At 39.4% G+C, this 15762-nt stretch overlaps 1 protein-coding gene across 11 annotated transcripts in view; it reads left to right on the forward strand.

Moving 5' to 3' along the window:
• The window catches only part of LOC128696471 (Transcriptional adapter 2B), a 220695-nt gene that overhangs the window by 23074 nt on the left and 181859 nt on the right, over positions 1–15762 (forward strand). For 9 of the 11 annotated variants that reach the window (XR_011393231.1, XR_011393234.1, XR_011393232.1 and 6 more), the window contains exon 4: positions 14487–14643. Coding sequence is in view for 3 of the 11 variants with exons in the window: in XM_070094712.1 (XP_069950813.1) it covers positions 14487–14643 (157 nt within the window). In the remaining 8 variants the exon portion in view is untranslated. The remainder of the gene's footprint in view (positions 1–14486; positions 14644–15762) is intronic. The other 2 variants (XR_011393236.1, XM_070094710.1) reach the window with 1 other exon arrangement.

Raw genomic sequence — 15762 nt, forward strand, 5'->3', positions numbered from 1 at the left:
TAATAAAAAAAGCCAAACAACTGTACTACTCCAGCAGATTCACTGACACAAGAGGAGATATAAAAAAGATCTGGAAAACACTCTCTCAGGTTCTGGGCACCCACAAACTGAAAAAACCAAGAATATTGTCCTAACTAAACCTAACGAAACACCACTGCATCCCACTGAAACAGCTAACAAGATAAACGACTTCTTCTCAACCATAGGATCTAATCTTGCCAGTAAAATCCCACGTACCAACGCCCATGCTGGGGACTATCTAGATGGGAATTTCCCAAATTCCTTCTATCTTGTACCAGCTGAGCCCACTGAAGTCATTGAGATTGTAAAGTCACTTAAAAATAACTCAGGGAACCTGTCTCATGTCCCACCATTATTGTACAAGCGAGCGGCCCATGTCCTCTCGCATGCTATTTCATTACTTTTTAACAAGTCACTAGAAACTAGCACCTTCCCGAAACTACTCAAGACAGCAAGAGTTACACCAATACATAAAGGTGGTGACCCTACAGATGTAAACAACTATAGGCCAATATCAAACTTACCATTGCTATCCAAAATCTTCGAGAAACTCGTGCATAGGAGACTGTATTCATTTATAACGGCACAAAACATACTTAACCCCTGCCAATTTGGTTTCAGGAAAAATAAAAGCACTAATGATGCAATTGTAAAAATGCTAGATCTGCTTTACGCAGCATTGGAAAATAAGGAATAGGAATTTTTATTGACCTAAGAAAAGCTTTTGACACAGTAGACCATGGCATCCTACTCCACAAATTTGACCATTATGGTATAAGAGGCCATGCACTTGCATATTTCAAATCCTACCTTACTAATAGATATCAGTATGTCACCATTAAAGACACAGCATCATCAACACGGCCACTTGATACTGGAGTTCCACAGGGCAGTGTCCTTGGACCCCTGCTCTTCCTCATTTACATCAATGATCTTCCAAATGTATCCCAACACCTGAAACCCATTCTCTTTGCTGACGACACGACTTATATCATCTCTCACCCTAATCTTGCTACCCTCAACACCATTGTTAATGAGAAGCTGCTCAAAATATCAACTTGTATGACAGCCAATAAACTTACACTTAACACAGACAAAACCTACTATACAGTGGACCCCGGCATAACGATTACCTCCAAATGCGACCAATTATGTAAGTGTATTTAAGTAAGTGCGTTTGTACGTGTATGTTTGGGGGTCTGAAATGGACTAATCTACTTCACAATATTTCTTATGGGAACAAATTCGGTCAGCACTGGCACCTGAACATACTTCTGGAGTGAAAAAATATCGTTAACCGGGGGTCCACTGTATTATGTTTGGTAGCAGAGCAGGTACTGCACAACTAAACATTAAGATTGACAGCACACTAATTGCCAGACATAATGAGGGCAAATTCCTAGGCCTATACCTCGACAACAACCTGAATTTCAGCACCCATATCCAACACATATCAAAAAAAGTATCCAAAACAGTTGGGATCCTCTCCAAGATACGATACTATGTGCCGCAAAATGCCCTTCTCACACTATACCATTCACTCATTTATCCATACCTCACCTATGCTATTTGTGCTTGGGGTTCAACTGCAGCAATACACCTAAAGCCAATAATAACTCAACAGAAAGCCGCAGTAAGAATAATCACTAAATCCCATCCCTGGCAACACCCCCCCCCCACTCTTCATAGGTCTAAACTTACTCCCTGTTCAGAACATCCACACTTACTACTGTGCAATCTACATATACAGAACCTTAAATTCCAGTATTAACCTTGACCTAAAATGCTTTCTTGATAGTTGTGACAGGACCCACAAGCATAACACCAGACACAAACATCTCTACGACATTCCCCGTGTCCAACTAAACCTTTACAAAAATTCGATGTATGTCAAAGGCCCTAAAATTTGGAACACCCTACCTGAAAACTCTAGAACTGCAGAACATTCATCATCTTCAAAACTACTGTTAGAAAACATCTTATCTCCCTGATACACCCCATCAACTAACATAAAAACCACCTGGTGGTTCACTTTCACTCACTCACCCATTTGACTATAAGCACAGAAATACATATCTTAATCTTAAAATAATGATTCCTAACTAGTCACAAGTTTGCCTGTGATACTCCAATATAGAAACTATGTATTGTGCCAAAACAAAAGCATTCACATTGCTAAACTCACAAACTAGTATTTAGTCACTTAGTATTTAGTCAACTTACTCCACAATTTGTAATAATTTAGGGTTAAGAATTAATCTAAGTTTGCCTGAAATGGCTAGCCTTGCTAGGTGTTCTAGTGGCCCCCTTTGTAATTAGTATTTTATTACATGTAAACCACACAATAACCAAAATCTGTAAACCCTGCATTGTAATCCTTATAGAGAATAAACTTTGCTTTGATTTGATAAGAAAAGAGAACACTGCAGTAGGCCTGTTGTGCAAGAAAGGTATACAGTATCGACAAAATGAAAGTTAAGACACATGTGCAACATCTGGTTATCTTTATTATAGACGTTCCTCCATCCTGGAGTTTACCTGGAGAGAGTTCTGGGGGTCAACGCCCCTGCGGCCCGGTCTGTGACCAGGCCTCCTGGTGGATCAGAGCCTGATCATCCAGGCTGTTGCTGCTGGCTGCATGCAAACCAACGTACGAGCCACAGCCCGGCTGGTCAGGAACCGATTTTAGGTGCTTGTCCAGTGCCAGCTTGAAGACTCCCAGGGGTCTGTTGGTAATCCCCCTTATGTATGCTGGGAGGCAGTTGAACAGTCTCGGGCCCCTGACACTTAATGTATGGTCTCTTAACGTGCTAGTGACACCCCTGCTTTTCATTGGGGGGATGTTGCATCGTCTGCCAAGTCTTTTGCTTTTGTAGTGAGTGATTTTTGTGTGCAAGTTCGGTACTAGTCCCTCTAGGATTTTCCAGGTGTATATAATCATGTATCTCTCCCGCCTGCGTTCCAGGGAATACAGGTTTAGGAACCTCAAGCGCTCCCAGTAATTGAGGTGTTTTATCTCCGTTATGCGCGCCGTGAAGGTTCTCTGTACATTTTCTAGGTCAGCAATTTCACCTGCCTTGAAAGGTGCTGTTAATGTGCAGCAATATTCCAGCCTAGATAGAACAAGTGACCTGAAGAGTGTCATCATGGGCTTGGCCTCCCTAGTTTTGAAGGTTCTCATTATCCATCCTGTCATTTTTCTAGCAGATGCGATTGATACAATGTTATGGTCCTTGAAGGCGAGATCCTCTGACGTGATCACTCCCAGGTCTTTGACGTTGGTGTTTCGTCCTATTTTGTGGCCAGCATTTGTTTTGTACTCTGATGAAGATTTAATTTCCTTGTGTTTACCATATCTGAGTAATTGAAATTTCTCATCGTTGAACTTCATATTGTTTTCTGCAGCCCACTGGCTGCATCAGTGGCTTTATCAATACAGATTCTATGACATGACTAGAAGACAGTAGAACTATATGCAAAAGATGAGGTAATCAGTCTCTCAGCCTTGGAGTTGGTGCAGAGAGCATCATGGTCGTAGAGAGTCTGGAGCACAGGCGAACGAACGAACGACCAAGTGCAGGTAAGATCCCAATGGGATGAGCAGGGAAGACGGGACAAATGAAGAATAGTGCTGGAGAGGAGTGTTCTTAGTTGTAGAAATAGAACCAGGGCTTGACCCAGCAGCTAAGGAGCACAGACAAGGAGACTGGCGTGTATATAGACGTCAGCGGGTAGGGAACATAAGAAATGAGGAACACTGCAGCAGGCCTGTTGGCCCATACTAGGAAGTGTAGCAGACGAGTAGGCGGGATTCCCCAGTGGAAGTAGGCCTGTTGGCCCATACTAGGCAGGTCCTTCAAAATCCATCACATTAACAGAATGGAAATATAAACACACATGCAGTATAATGTGATCCTTTATTGACAATGTTTTGCCCACACAGTGGGCTTTATCAAGTCATTGTATATATTTTGGTAGAATTACCAATAATACGTAAAGTAAAAGGACACAAGTGCAGCTAATGTGACATTTTATTTTGGCAACGTTTCGCTCTCCAGGAGCTTTGTCAAGCCGTTACAAACAATACATGGATACAGACTTGATAAAGCCCACTGTGTGGGCGAAATGTTGTCAATAAAGGATCACATTATACTCCGTGTGTGTTTATATTTCCATTGTGTCGGTATTTTATACCATTTATTTACACTAAGAGATTATTTTCCCAACTAAATTTTCAATGCTACCCAAGCAGCAAGCTTTGATTAGAACATACGAAAGGAGGAGCACTGCAGCAGGCTTTGATAATTCTATTTACTCACGTGCAAATCCCACTCAAATCCAACCCCTCCCACTTATGTATTTATCCAACCCAAATTTTAAACTACCCAAGGTTTTAGCACATGAGTAAATAGAATTATCAAACCTAAAAACCTTGGGTAGTTTCAAATTTAGGTTGGATATGTACATGAGTGAGTGGGACTTGCACGTGAGTAAATAGAATTGGCAACACTTACTGCTTGGGTAACATTTATTCATGTGCGAGTTAATTGTTCTAACATATTGTATTACTACTACTACAGTGGTCCCTCGTTTTTCGTAATTAATCCGTTCCTGGAGGAGCTACTATAAACGAAATTTACGATTTGCGAATCAATTTTCCCCATAAGAAATAATGTAAATACAATTAATCCGTTCCTGACACTCAGAAGTACTAAAACAAAATTTTTTTACATGAAATATACATGTAGTACATAAACAATACAATGGGAAATGATGAATGAAACATTAACAGCATAACACTTACCTTTATTGGAGATTCTTCTTAGTTTATGGGAGACTGGAGAAGGAGAGAGATTTGATTGTTTACAGTTTGAAAGGGGAATCCCCTTCCAGCAACACCTCAGGTACCAATTGCTTCTCTGGGGTTGCTACTCTTCTCTGTTTCTTAATGCCACTAGGACCACCTTGAGAGTCACTCTAGTCCTGTCTCGCAAAGTAACTGTGGAGAGAGCTCTGTTTCTGGCGTCTCTTTAACACTTCCCTAAAATGGCCCAAGACTTTGTCACTGTACATATTTCTCACCTTCTTTACCACAGGCTTGGCACTAGGAGCTTTCTTTGGAGCCATGGTAGCTTATTTAGTACTTGCAAGCACTAAAATGAGTGGAATATTATGAAATATTTCGTAGGAGCACTTGAGGGGACCTTCACTCACTGGTAAACAATGCCAGACTGGCTGGGTAGGGAGGCCTCCCCGGCTCACACCGTGCGTACGCGTCCCGGACGAACTACTATTCGCGAGTCAACCTATGAAAAGCGAGTCCATGTTTATACGAAAATACCCCTATGATTGGCGAAATTTACAATTGCCGAGAACTACGAAAAGCGAGGGACCACTGTACTACTACTACAACTTATATCACTACTACTTACAGAGTTTTGTACGGAATTATGCCTGTATCAGTGTCATTTATGAACTTCAAAGTCCTCAACATAAATATGATTTGGCAGCTGGGAATTCGCGAATCTGTGAAACCCACGAAAGTTGAAAACGCGAATGTTGAGGGAGACCTGTAGAAGGTTGATATTAAAAGCTTGAGATAATATTAATAATTAATAAAACATAAAATGCAGTGGAACCTATACTTGCGAGCGTGTCCACATGCGAGTTTTTCCAAATATGAGCAGTCGATGGGTTGATTTTTTGCTTCCATACGTGAGCAAAATTTCGATAAGTGAGCAGACCTCAAGACAGGTTCCTTGACACTGGTGAGGGGCTCTTGCTCTTGATCTCGGGAATTGTATCTCATTTGTTTGTTGGACTATCTTATTGAAACTTGGGCAATGTATGATGGAAAGATGCTTCTTAACGTACACCAAAAATGAAAGAAATCTAAGCATAAATAATAGAGTTCACTTCTCATCAATTAGCCACCCCTTAGCGGTATATTCATATGGTTTTTATGGTTGTACATATTCTTGTTTTTTTGGTCTCATTTGATAGAATGGAAGATATATTACAGAAATAGATATGATTTTGATTGCTTTCACAATGAAAAGTACCTTGAAATTGAGCTCAACGTAGGAGAAATGGTCCATTGCTTGGCTATGTTTAAGAGTAAACAAATTACGTCACTGTCCATTCCAGTATGCAGTTGTAAATGGGTTGGCATTATTTATACGATTATTGCAATAAGAAATAACAGTAAATCTTATATTTTTTGTGTGAATAAAAATTATGAATTATTTATATAATAATAATAATAATATGTATAATAATAATATGTATAATAATAATACATATAATAATAGTATAATAATATGTATAATAATAATACATATATAATAATAATGTACTACATATAATAATTATAATAACAGACGGCTTCAAAAAGTAGTCACTAGATGGCAGTGTTTACCACAACAAAGAGGGAGCGGTTGTGGCTGCCTCCACCTGTTACATAATGACATATTTTATTCATTGTAGAGTATATATCAGGTTTCTATGTGATTTATATTGTTTATTATTTCATATTAGACGAACTGTGATAGATAAATAAGCAGTTGAGTTGATGATAGCGAAATATTCAAGGAGTATGTTGTTCTGTCTCCAGACAAACTCGTCAGCCACCGACACCGCCCATACCACTACATGAATGACATATCTTATTCATTCTAGAGTATATATCGTGTTTCTATGTTACTTATATTGTGTATGCCATATTAGATGAACTGTGATAGATAAATAAGCCTTATACAGTGGACCCCCACATAACGATATTAATCCGTTCCTGAGAGCTCATTGTTATGCAAAATTATCGTTATGCGAATGAATTTTCCCCATAAGAAATAATGGAAATCAAATTAATCCGTGCAAGACACCCCAAAGTATGAAAAAAAAAATTTTTACCGAATGAAATATTAATTTTAATACACACAAACTGAAAAACGCATGCACAGTTACATGACACTTACCTTTATTGAAGATCTGGTGATGATTGATGGGATGGGAGGAGGAGAGAGTCTTAGTGTTTAGAAGGGGAATCCCCTTCCATTAAGACTTGAGGTGTCAAGTCCTTTTCTGGGGTTACTTCTCTTCTTTTAATGCCACTAGGACCAGCTTCAGAGTCACTGGACTTCTGTCGCACAACATATCTGTCCATAGTGGCCTGTACCTCTCGTTCCTTTATGACTTTCCTAAAGTGTTTCACAACAGTGTCAGTGTAATAGTCACCAGCACGGCTTGCAATAGCTGTGTTAGGGTGATTGTCATCAAAAAAGGTTTGCACTTTAAGCCACATTGCACACATTTCCTTAATCTTTGAAGTAGGCAACTTCTTCAATTTCTCTCTCCCCTCCTCTGAAGCAGTTTCCTCAGGTCTGGCCTCTTGCTGTTGAAGTTGATCTAGCAGCTCATCAGTGGTTAGTTCTTCATTGTCCTCCTCCACCAACTCTTCCACATCATCCCCACTAACCTCCAACCCCAAGGACTTTCCCAATGCCACAATGGATTCCTCAACTGGCATAGGATTCCCAGGGTTAGCCTCAAACCCTTCAAAATCCCTTTGGTCTACACATTCTGGCCACAGTTTCTTCCAAGCAGAGTTCAAGGTCCTCTTAGTCACTCCCTCCCAAGCCTTACCTATAAGGTTTACACAATTGAGGATATTAAAGTGATCTCTCCAAAACTCTCTTAGAGTCAGTTGAGTTTCTGAGGTCACTACAAAGCACCTTTCAAACAGAGCTTTTGTGTACAGTTTTTTGAAGTTGGAAATGACCTGCTGGTCCATGGGCTGCAGGAGAGGAGTGGTATTAGGAGGCAAAAACTTCACCTTAATGAAGCTCATGTCCCCATAAAGTCGCTCTGCCACGTCTGTAGGATGACCAGGGGCATTGTCTAACACCAGGAGGCACTTAAGGTCTAATTTCTTTTCAGTTAGGTAATCTTTCACATTGGGGGCAAATGCTTGGTGTAACCAGTCATAGAAAAAGTCCCTAGTGACCCATGCCTTACTGTTTGCCCTCCACAGCACACACAAATTAGCCTTGAGGATATTCTTTTGCCTGAATGCTCTGGGAGTTTCTGAGTGATATACTAATAAAGGCTTCACTTTGCAATCACCACTAGCATTGGAACACGTCAACAGAGTAAGCCTGTCTTTCATAGGCTTATGTCCTGGGAGTGCCTTTTCCTCCTGAGTAATGTAGGTCCTGCTTGGCATTTTCTTCCAAAACAGGCCTGTTTCATCACAATTAAACACTTGTTCAGGTTTCAGTCCTTCACTGTCTATGTACTCCTTGAATTCCTGCAGATATTTTTCAGATGCTTTGTGGTCCGAACTGGCAGCCTCACCATGCCTTATCACACTATGTATGCCACTATGCTTCTTAAATCTCTCAAACCAACCTTTGCTGGCCTTAAATTCATTCACATCATCACTAGTTGCAGGCATTTTTTTAATTAAATCCTCGTGCAACTTCCTAGCCTTTTCACTTATGATCACTTGAGAGATGCTATCTCCTGCTATCTGTTTTTCATTTATCCATACCAATAAGAGTCTCTCAACATCTTCCATCACTTGCGATCTCTGTTTCGAAAACACAGTTGAACCTTTGGCAAGAACAGCTTCCTTGATTTCCGTTTTGTTGGACACAATAGTAACGATGGTTGATTGGAGTTTACTATACAACCTGGCCAGCTCGGAGACACGCACTCCACTTTCATACTTAGCAATGATCTCTTTCTTCATCTCTATAGTAATTCTCACCCTTATTCCTGTAGGGTTGGCACTAGAAGCTTTCTTGGGGCCCATGGTCACTTATTTTGCAGATAAAATCACCAAAAACACTGTAATAATATGAAATGTTCCGATTGTATGCTTGGATGTTACTGCGGAGGCTGGCTGGTAAACAATGCCACCGGCGGAACATGTGAGGCTGGCTCAGGCCGCACATTAGACGCGTCTCGGATGAATAGCGTTGAGCGGGTTTTTTAGCGGTATGCGAGGCAAAATCTTAGCGATAAAATGTATCGGTATGCAGATTTAACGTTATGTGATGCCAACGGTATGCGGGGGTCCACTGTAGATGATAGCGAAATTATTCATGAAGTATTTTGCCCGGTCTCCAGACAAACTCTCGTCCACCGCTGACACCGCCCATACCACTGCATGAATGACGTATTTTATTCATTTTAGAGCATACATCAGGTTTCTATGTTGTTTATATTGTTTATTAGGTCATATTAGATGAAGTGAGATGGATAAATAAGCCATAGAGTTGATAGCGAAATTATTGAAATACAGAATTCCACTGGAACAGATTAATTGCATTTCAATTAATTAATATGAGGAGAATTGACTCTGCAAACGAGCAAATCCAGTTGCGAGCAAGGTCGTGGAATGGATTAAATTCGCAAGTAGAGGTTCCACTGTACTATGTTACAAAGTAGTTGCTGTATGTTTTAAGAAGTGAAGCAGGGTTTACAGATGACTTACATAGTGTTTGGCTTAAGACATAATTTTATACAAGCTGAGGTGTAGTATACATACCTAGAGTCTACCTGGAGGGTTTTTCAGGTGTCAATCCCTTCAAGGAAGATTCCTTGACATTGGTGAGGGGCTCTTGATCTAGGGAATTGGATCTGTGCTCCAGTTCCCTGAATTAAGCCTGAATAACTTCCATCCCCTTCCCCCCACAGGCGCTGTATCCTCTGGGTTTAGTGCTTTCCCATGATTATGATAATCGGGTGTCAATGCCCTTGCCCTTGACCAGGCCTCACAGTGAATCAGGGCCTAACCAGCCAGGCTGTTACTGCTTGCCACATGCAATTGAATGTATGAACCACAGCCTGGTTGGACAGGTACAGTGGTCCGTCAATAATTGTCCGGCCTGAAAGTCGTCCATTTCGGAAGTAGTCCCATTATTTTGTCTGAACATTGGCTCGCAAATGGTCCGTTAACTCGCTAATCGTCCTGCGTCTGGGACGCGTACTCATGCTCTGAGCCGCTGGGGCCTGCCTTCCCAGCCAGTGTGCCATTGTTTACCAGTGAGTGACGGTCCCCTAACTTGCTCCTACAAAATATTTCATAATATTCCATTGATTTTAGTGCTTGCAAGTGCTAAATAAGCTACCAAAGAAAACTTCTAGTGCCAGCCCTTTGGTAAAGAATGTGAGAAACACGTATAATTTATGAAAAAGTTTGTAGAAAAATACAAAGGTGGTGGTGGTAGAGTGGAAGCAGTTGTGATAGTGGTTGATGGTGGTAGAGGGTGGTAGTGATGGTGGTAGAAGGTAGTAGTGATGGTGGTAACAGTTGTAATAGTGGTAGAAGGCAGTAGTGATGGTGGTAGAGGGTGCCTTCTTTAGTGATTCAGCGATTCTATCAACTCCAATGTTGTTGGAGTTATATAGGGCTACAGAAAACACCACCGCCTCAGCTGCTGCTTCACCACCGTTATGGACGGCTTACTCTCAGTGGCCCTTATATACCCAACAACAACACAACACAACACCTCTCGTGACATATGTAATGACTTATTTTATTCATTCTAGAGTATATTCCATGTTTCTATGTTATTAATATTGTTTATTATGTCATATTAGTTGAATTGTGATAGATAAATAAGCTGTAGAGTTGATATTACTGTCATATTCTCCAACAATAAACTTACCATCCCTCCCTCACACAAACAAGTCTTCAATAAGAACATAAGAAAGGAGGAACACTGCAATAGGCCTGCTGGCCCATACTAGGCCAGTCCTTCACAAATCCAACCCACTAACAGAACAAATGCTACCCAAGCAATAAGCTCAGGTGCAAGTCCGACTCAAATCCAACCCCTCTCACTCGTGTATTTATCCAACCTAAATTTGAAACTACCCAAGCCATAGCTTATAGAACATAAGAAAGGAGGAACACTGCAATAAGCCTGTTGGCCCATACTAGGCCGGTCCTTCACAAATCCAACCCACTAACAGAACAAATGCTACCCATGCAATAAGCTCAGGTGCAAGTCCGACTCAAATCCAACCCCTCTCACTCGTGCATTTATCCAACCTAAATTTGAAACTACCCAATGTTTTAGCTTCGATCACCCTACTAGGCAGACCGTTCCACTCATCAACTACCCCTATTACCAATGTTCATTTATACATTTTATTAGTGCTTTACATTTATTTGGCACTCTTTTCTGGATGTAAATCTATATTTATGCTAGGGAAGTGACCCCTTAAGTGACCTAGAGTCCTTATGGAGAGGGATTCCCCTTCCAAACAATACCCTCTCTTCCCTCTCTCCTCCTCCCTGTCTTCCATTCATCAACAACAGCCTTCAATAAAGGTAACTGTCATGTTGAATGTTCATTCTTTTGTGCATGTAAATCTATCTTTTAGGTAAAAAAAAAAATTGTTGTTGATACTTTGGGTGTCTGGAACGAATTAATTGGATTTATGTTATTTCTTATGGGGAAAATTGATTCGAAAATCGTCCATTTCGATAATAGTCCCACTTCCAGGAACGGATTAAAGACGATAATTGAGGGACCACTGTACTTACTTTAGTTATCCGTTCAGCTCTCTTGAACACAGCCGGGGTCTATTGGTAATTCCCCTTATATATGCTGGAAGGCAGTTGAACAGTCTTGGGACCCCTGACATTTATTGTGTTATCTCTTAGTGTACTTGCGACAGCCTTGTGTTTCGTTGACGGGATGTTGCACTGCCTGTCAAGTCTTTTGCTTTCGTTGGGAGTGATTTCTGTGTGCAGATTTGGGACTAGCCCCCTCTAGAATTTTCCAGGTGCAAACAATGATGTGTGTGTTTTGCCTGCATTCCAAGGAGTACAGGTCAAGGGACTTCAGATAGTCCTAGTAATTGAGGTGCTTGACTGTACTGTATACATGTGCAATGAAAGTTTTCTGTATATTCTCCAGATCTGCAATTTTGCCTGCCTTGAAAGGGGCTGTTAATGTATGGCAGTATTCCAACCTAGAGAGAATAAGTGATTTAAAGAGGATCATCATTAGCATGGCATCCCTTACTTTGATTGTTCTCATTATCTATCCTATCATTTTTCCAGCAGATGTGATAATGACATTGTTGTTTTCTTTGAAAGTGAGATCCTCTGACATTACTCCCAAGTCCTTTGCATTAGTTTTTTGCTCTATTGTTTGGTTAGAATTTGTTTTCTACTCCATTCTAGCTTTTATTACCTCAAGTTTTCCATAGTGTTGTAATTGAAATTAGTCCTCATTGAGCTTTGTATTGTTTTCTGTGGCCTGTTGGAAGACTAGGATTATATTAACTTGGAGATAGGTAGTGTCCTCAGTGGTTGACACATTCGTGCAAATTTTAGTATCATTGGCAAAGGAAGACATGGTACTATGGTTTCCATCTCTGTCTTATGTCATATATGAGGATGAGGAAAAGAATGGGAGTGAAGCAGAACTTTTTACTGTTAACTTTATCGTAAATCTTCTATACACACGTGTTATCTTATATATTATGCTGTAGTTTCAGGTAAACCATTATGCATGAGTTTGATAAATGTAGCAACAACAAGATGGAAAATTTGTTAGCAGGGTTAAAATTTACACCTCAATTTAGGAAAAAAAATTGTGCATGGCTGATTTTTATATCGGGGAAATAGAAGACATGCTTTATAACAGATTATTAGCTGAAAAATGTGCCAAAAATTTTGGGTGAATGTCATGGGCAAAAAAGTTAGAATAAGATATTACAACTGTCAGTGAAAGTCAAATTTATCCATGTTTTGTACATAATTGTATCAACAGCGGTACATTAAAATAATTAAAGTACACCTGACACTAGTACAGTAATGTTTAAGTGAACTGTATGCAAGAAACAAGGCAAGAAACAGTTTTGACTAGTAGTTTTCATTTTGCACATACAAGTATTTTCTCCCTATTCACAGCTTTTTGGCGATTTCTGAATATTGTGGGGTACTTCATGGATAATAGGCTTAGAGGTTTGCAGTAAAACGAGGTTGCGGTGTTAAAGGTACAGTACAGTATTGTAGATTTAAGAGCCTTAGCCTATCTGTGTTGTGACCTTTCCTCAACGTTAATTTATAAATTTAATCTTATTTAAATAAAGTGCAGCAACAAACAAGGTGATCCAATTGTTTTAACCGAGTCTCTGATATACTATACTATACTCTGCTGTAATAATTGATATTTTTGTTTTATACCTGTACTATACATTGTCAAATTGGAAAAAAATTATGCAAGTACTTGTAAGGATGTTCAGATATCAGCATTAATTTTTGTAATGCAAAGGTCAAAATAGAAAAAGCAGTACCTCTTTAGTAACTGGGGAAAAACGGCATACTGTATGTATGTAATAATAACTGGAAATGATTATTTTCATATCTCAAGTACATTAAAAGTTACACAAATAACCCGCACATAGAAGAGAGGAGCTTACGACGACGTTTCGGTCTAACTTGGACCGAAGTCACTTTGTAAATGGTCCAGGTCGGACCAAAACGTCATCGTAAGCTCCTCTCTTCTATGTGCGGGTTATTTGTGTATCGTTCCAGTCACGGTACTGTGCCTTTTTTTGTTACACATTAAAAGTTGATTGGTTTGTTTAATAATTAAAGTGTATCTTCAGCATTTATAAAGTCAGTATTGTTTCCAATATTATATTCAAGATTTTAAAATGCTCCACTTTCAAAAGAGAGAATTAATACAAAAGTAACTGGATACGCACATTTAACAATATTTCATGATTGTTAGGGTTGGATTTCTGACCATAATCTATTGCAACTCTTGTGTACATTTGTAGTCATGAGAAAAGCAGAAAGATTTACTCATAACTGTACTTATAGACTACATACCAATGTTATAGTGAATTTGCCTTTAAGAGAAACTAAATAAATAGCAGCCAGTTTTTGTAATATACAGTTGTTTAAAGTTTGAGTATGTGTATGTGTATAATATGCTGTATAGTGTGCTTCCTTATGAAAACAAAATTTTACGCTATGTTAAGTAAATATCTTATTCACTATAACTGCATAGCTAATGATGCTTTAATGTGTAAATAATCACCTTGTTTGGTTCAATAATTACTAAGTGAACAAAGGTGATAAAATACATTGTAAAATGAGAGAGTAATCTATTAATGGATTGAAATCAGTTTTACTGTCACTAGTAGTAAGATATTGCATATGAATAACCCAAGCTACCGGTATATTTCTTCCTTTTTTTAATTGAACAAATGCATTTTTTGTAAAGGAAGATCAGTATATGTAACAGTGATAATGAGAGTGAACGAAATGAGATAAATGGGTCTTCTCGTAATCGTGAAGATTAGTGTCGGAAGCTAAACTAAACTTGTGACAATTGACAATAGATGAGTGTTGCCTCTGCTTCTGCACTCTGCCTACCTCCACCCCCTTCACTAACGGGTCACTGTCTCTCTCTGGGCCCGCACTCTCACAGGCCGGTGTTTTCCAGGATACAGGAAACTTTAGCATTTTCCCTGGTCAAGGCCATTGGACTGCAAGAGAAGAAGTCAGATTATTGGACGCAATAGAACAGTATGGATATGGGAACTGGGAAGATATTGCTCGTCATATCGAGACTAGAACACCTGAAGGTAAGCTCCATGTAGCCTTTGTTTTTTGTTTAGTTAAGCTAATTCAGCTCTTTAATTCTTAAAAAATTTAATGTGTATATATTTGGAATTTAAAAAAGCTATTTTTTTTTAACACACCAGCCATTTCCCACCCAGGCAGAATGACCTGAAAAAGAAGAAAGACTTTCTTTTTACATTTAGTAATTTATACAGGCTGCTAGCCCCTTGCTCCTGGCAGTTTAGTTGCCTCTTAAGACACACATGGCTTACAGAGGAAGGATTCTTCTCCACTTCCTCATGGAAATGAAGAAGAAAGAAATAAGAACAAGAGCTATTAATAAAATAAAAGAAAAGTGAGATGGGTGTGTATACATATGCATGTACATGCCTGTGTAATGTGACCTAAGTGTAAGCAAAAGAAGTGAGATGTACCTTTCATCTTGCATGTTTATGAAACAGAAAGAAAAGGCACCAGCAGTCCTACCATTGTGTAAAACAATTACTGAATATTATATTGTGGTGTAAAATTTTAATTGGCAGTAGTTTTATTTGTTACATATTAATGACATTAGAAGCTGGTTACATTACTGAAAACTCAGCTGTATTTCTTAAGATACTTGAATTTTAGGATGAATATAACAGTCATCTTGAAGAGACTTATTGATCTATGTGGCTAGGTATCCCATGTAGCGTTGAGTGGCTTGGGCACTTGAACACAGCTCTGGTCAGGAATTTGCACAGAATTCAGAGAGAAACAGCATAGAGGGAGTAGGTAATGAGTGGTAGTGATGGTATAGGCAGGTGAGAATCTGCTGCCTTGCATACCCATCTTTGTGGAAGCCAGGGTGGAACTAAATCACTTTGGACAAAAAAATGCCACTAAACTCACCTCTGTCATGCTGTAATTGGCAGATATGAGCTGAAACCGCAGTATGCAGGCAGTGCTGAACTTCTGACTGAGAGCCTGGGAGGCTGCAGGAACTTAGATGATACTGCCAAGATTTCCCAAGGAAATTAAACATACATATATTTGGGAATAAATTTTGAATGTACCTGCATCTGGATGATGAGGCTGCAGACATGACATAAAAATGATTTGTTGATTGGCGGATGCTGTTTGTACAAGCAAAAAACACAACT

Source organism: Cherax quadricarinatus, chromosome 47 (genome assembly GCF_038502225.1).
Source record: "Cherax quadricarinatus isolate ZL_2023a chromosome 47, ASM3850222v1, whole genome shotgun sequence".
NCBI lineage: Eukaryota > Metazoa > Arthropoda > Malacostraca > Decapoda > Parastacidae > Cherax > Cherax quadricarinatus.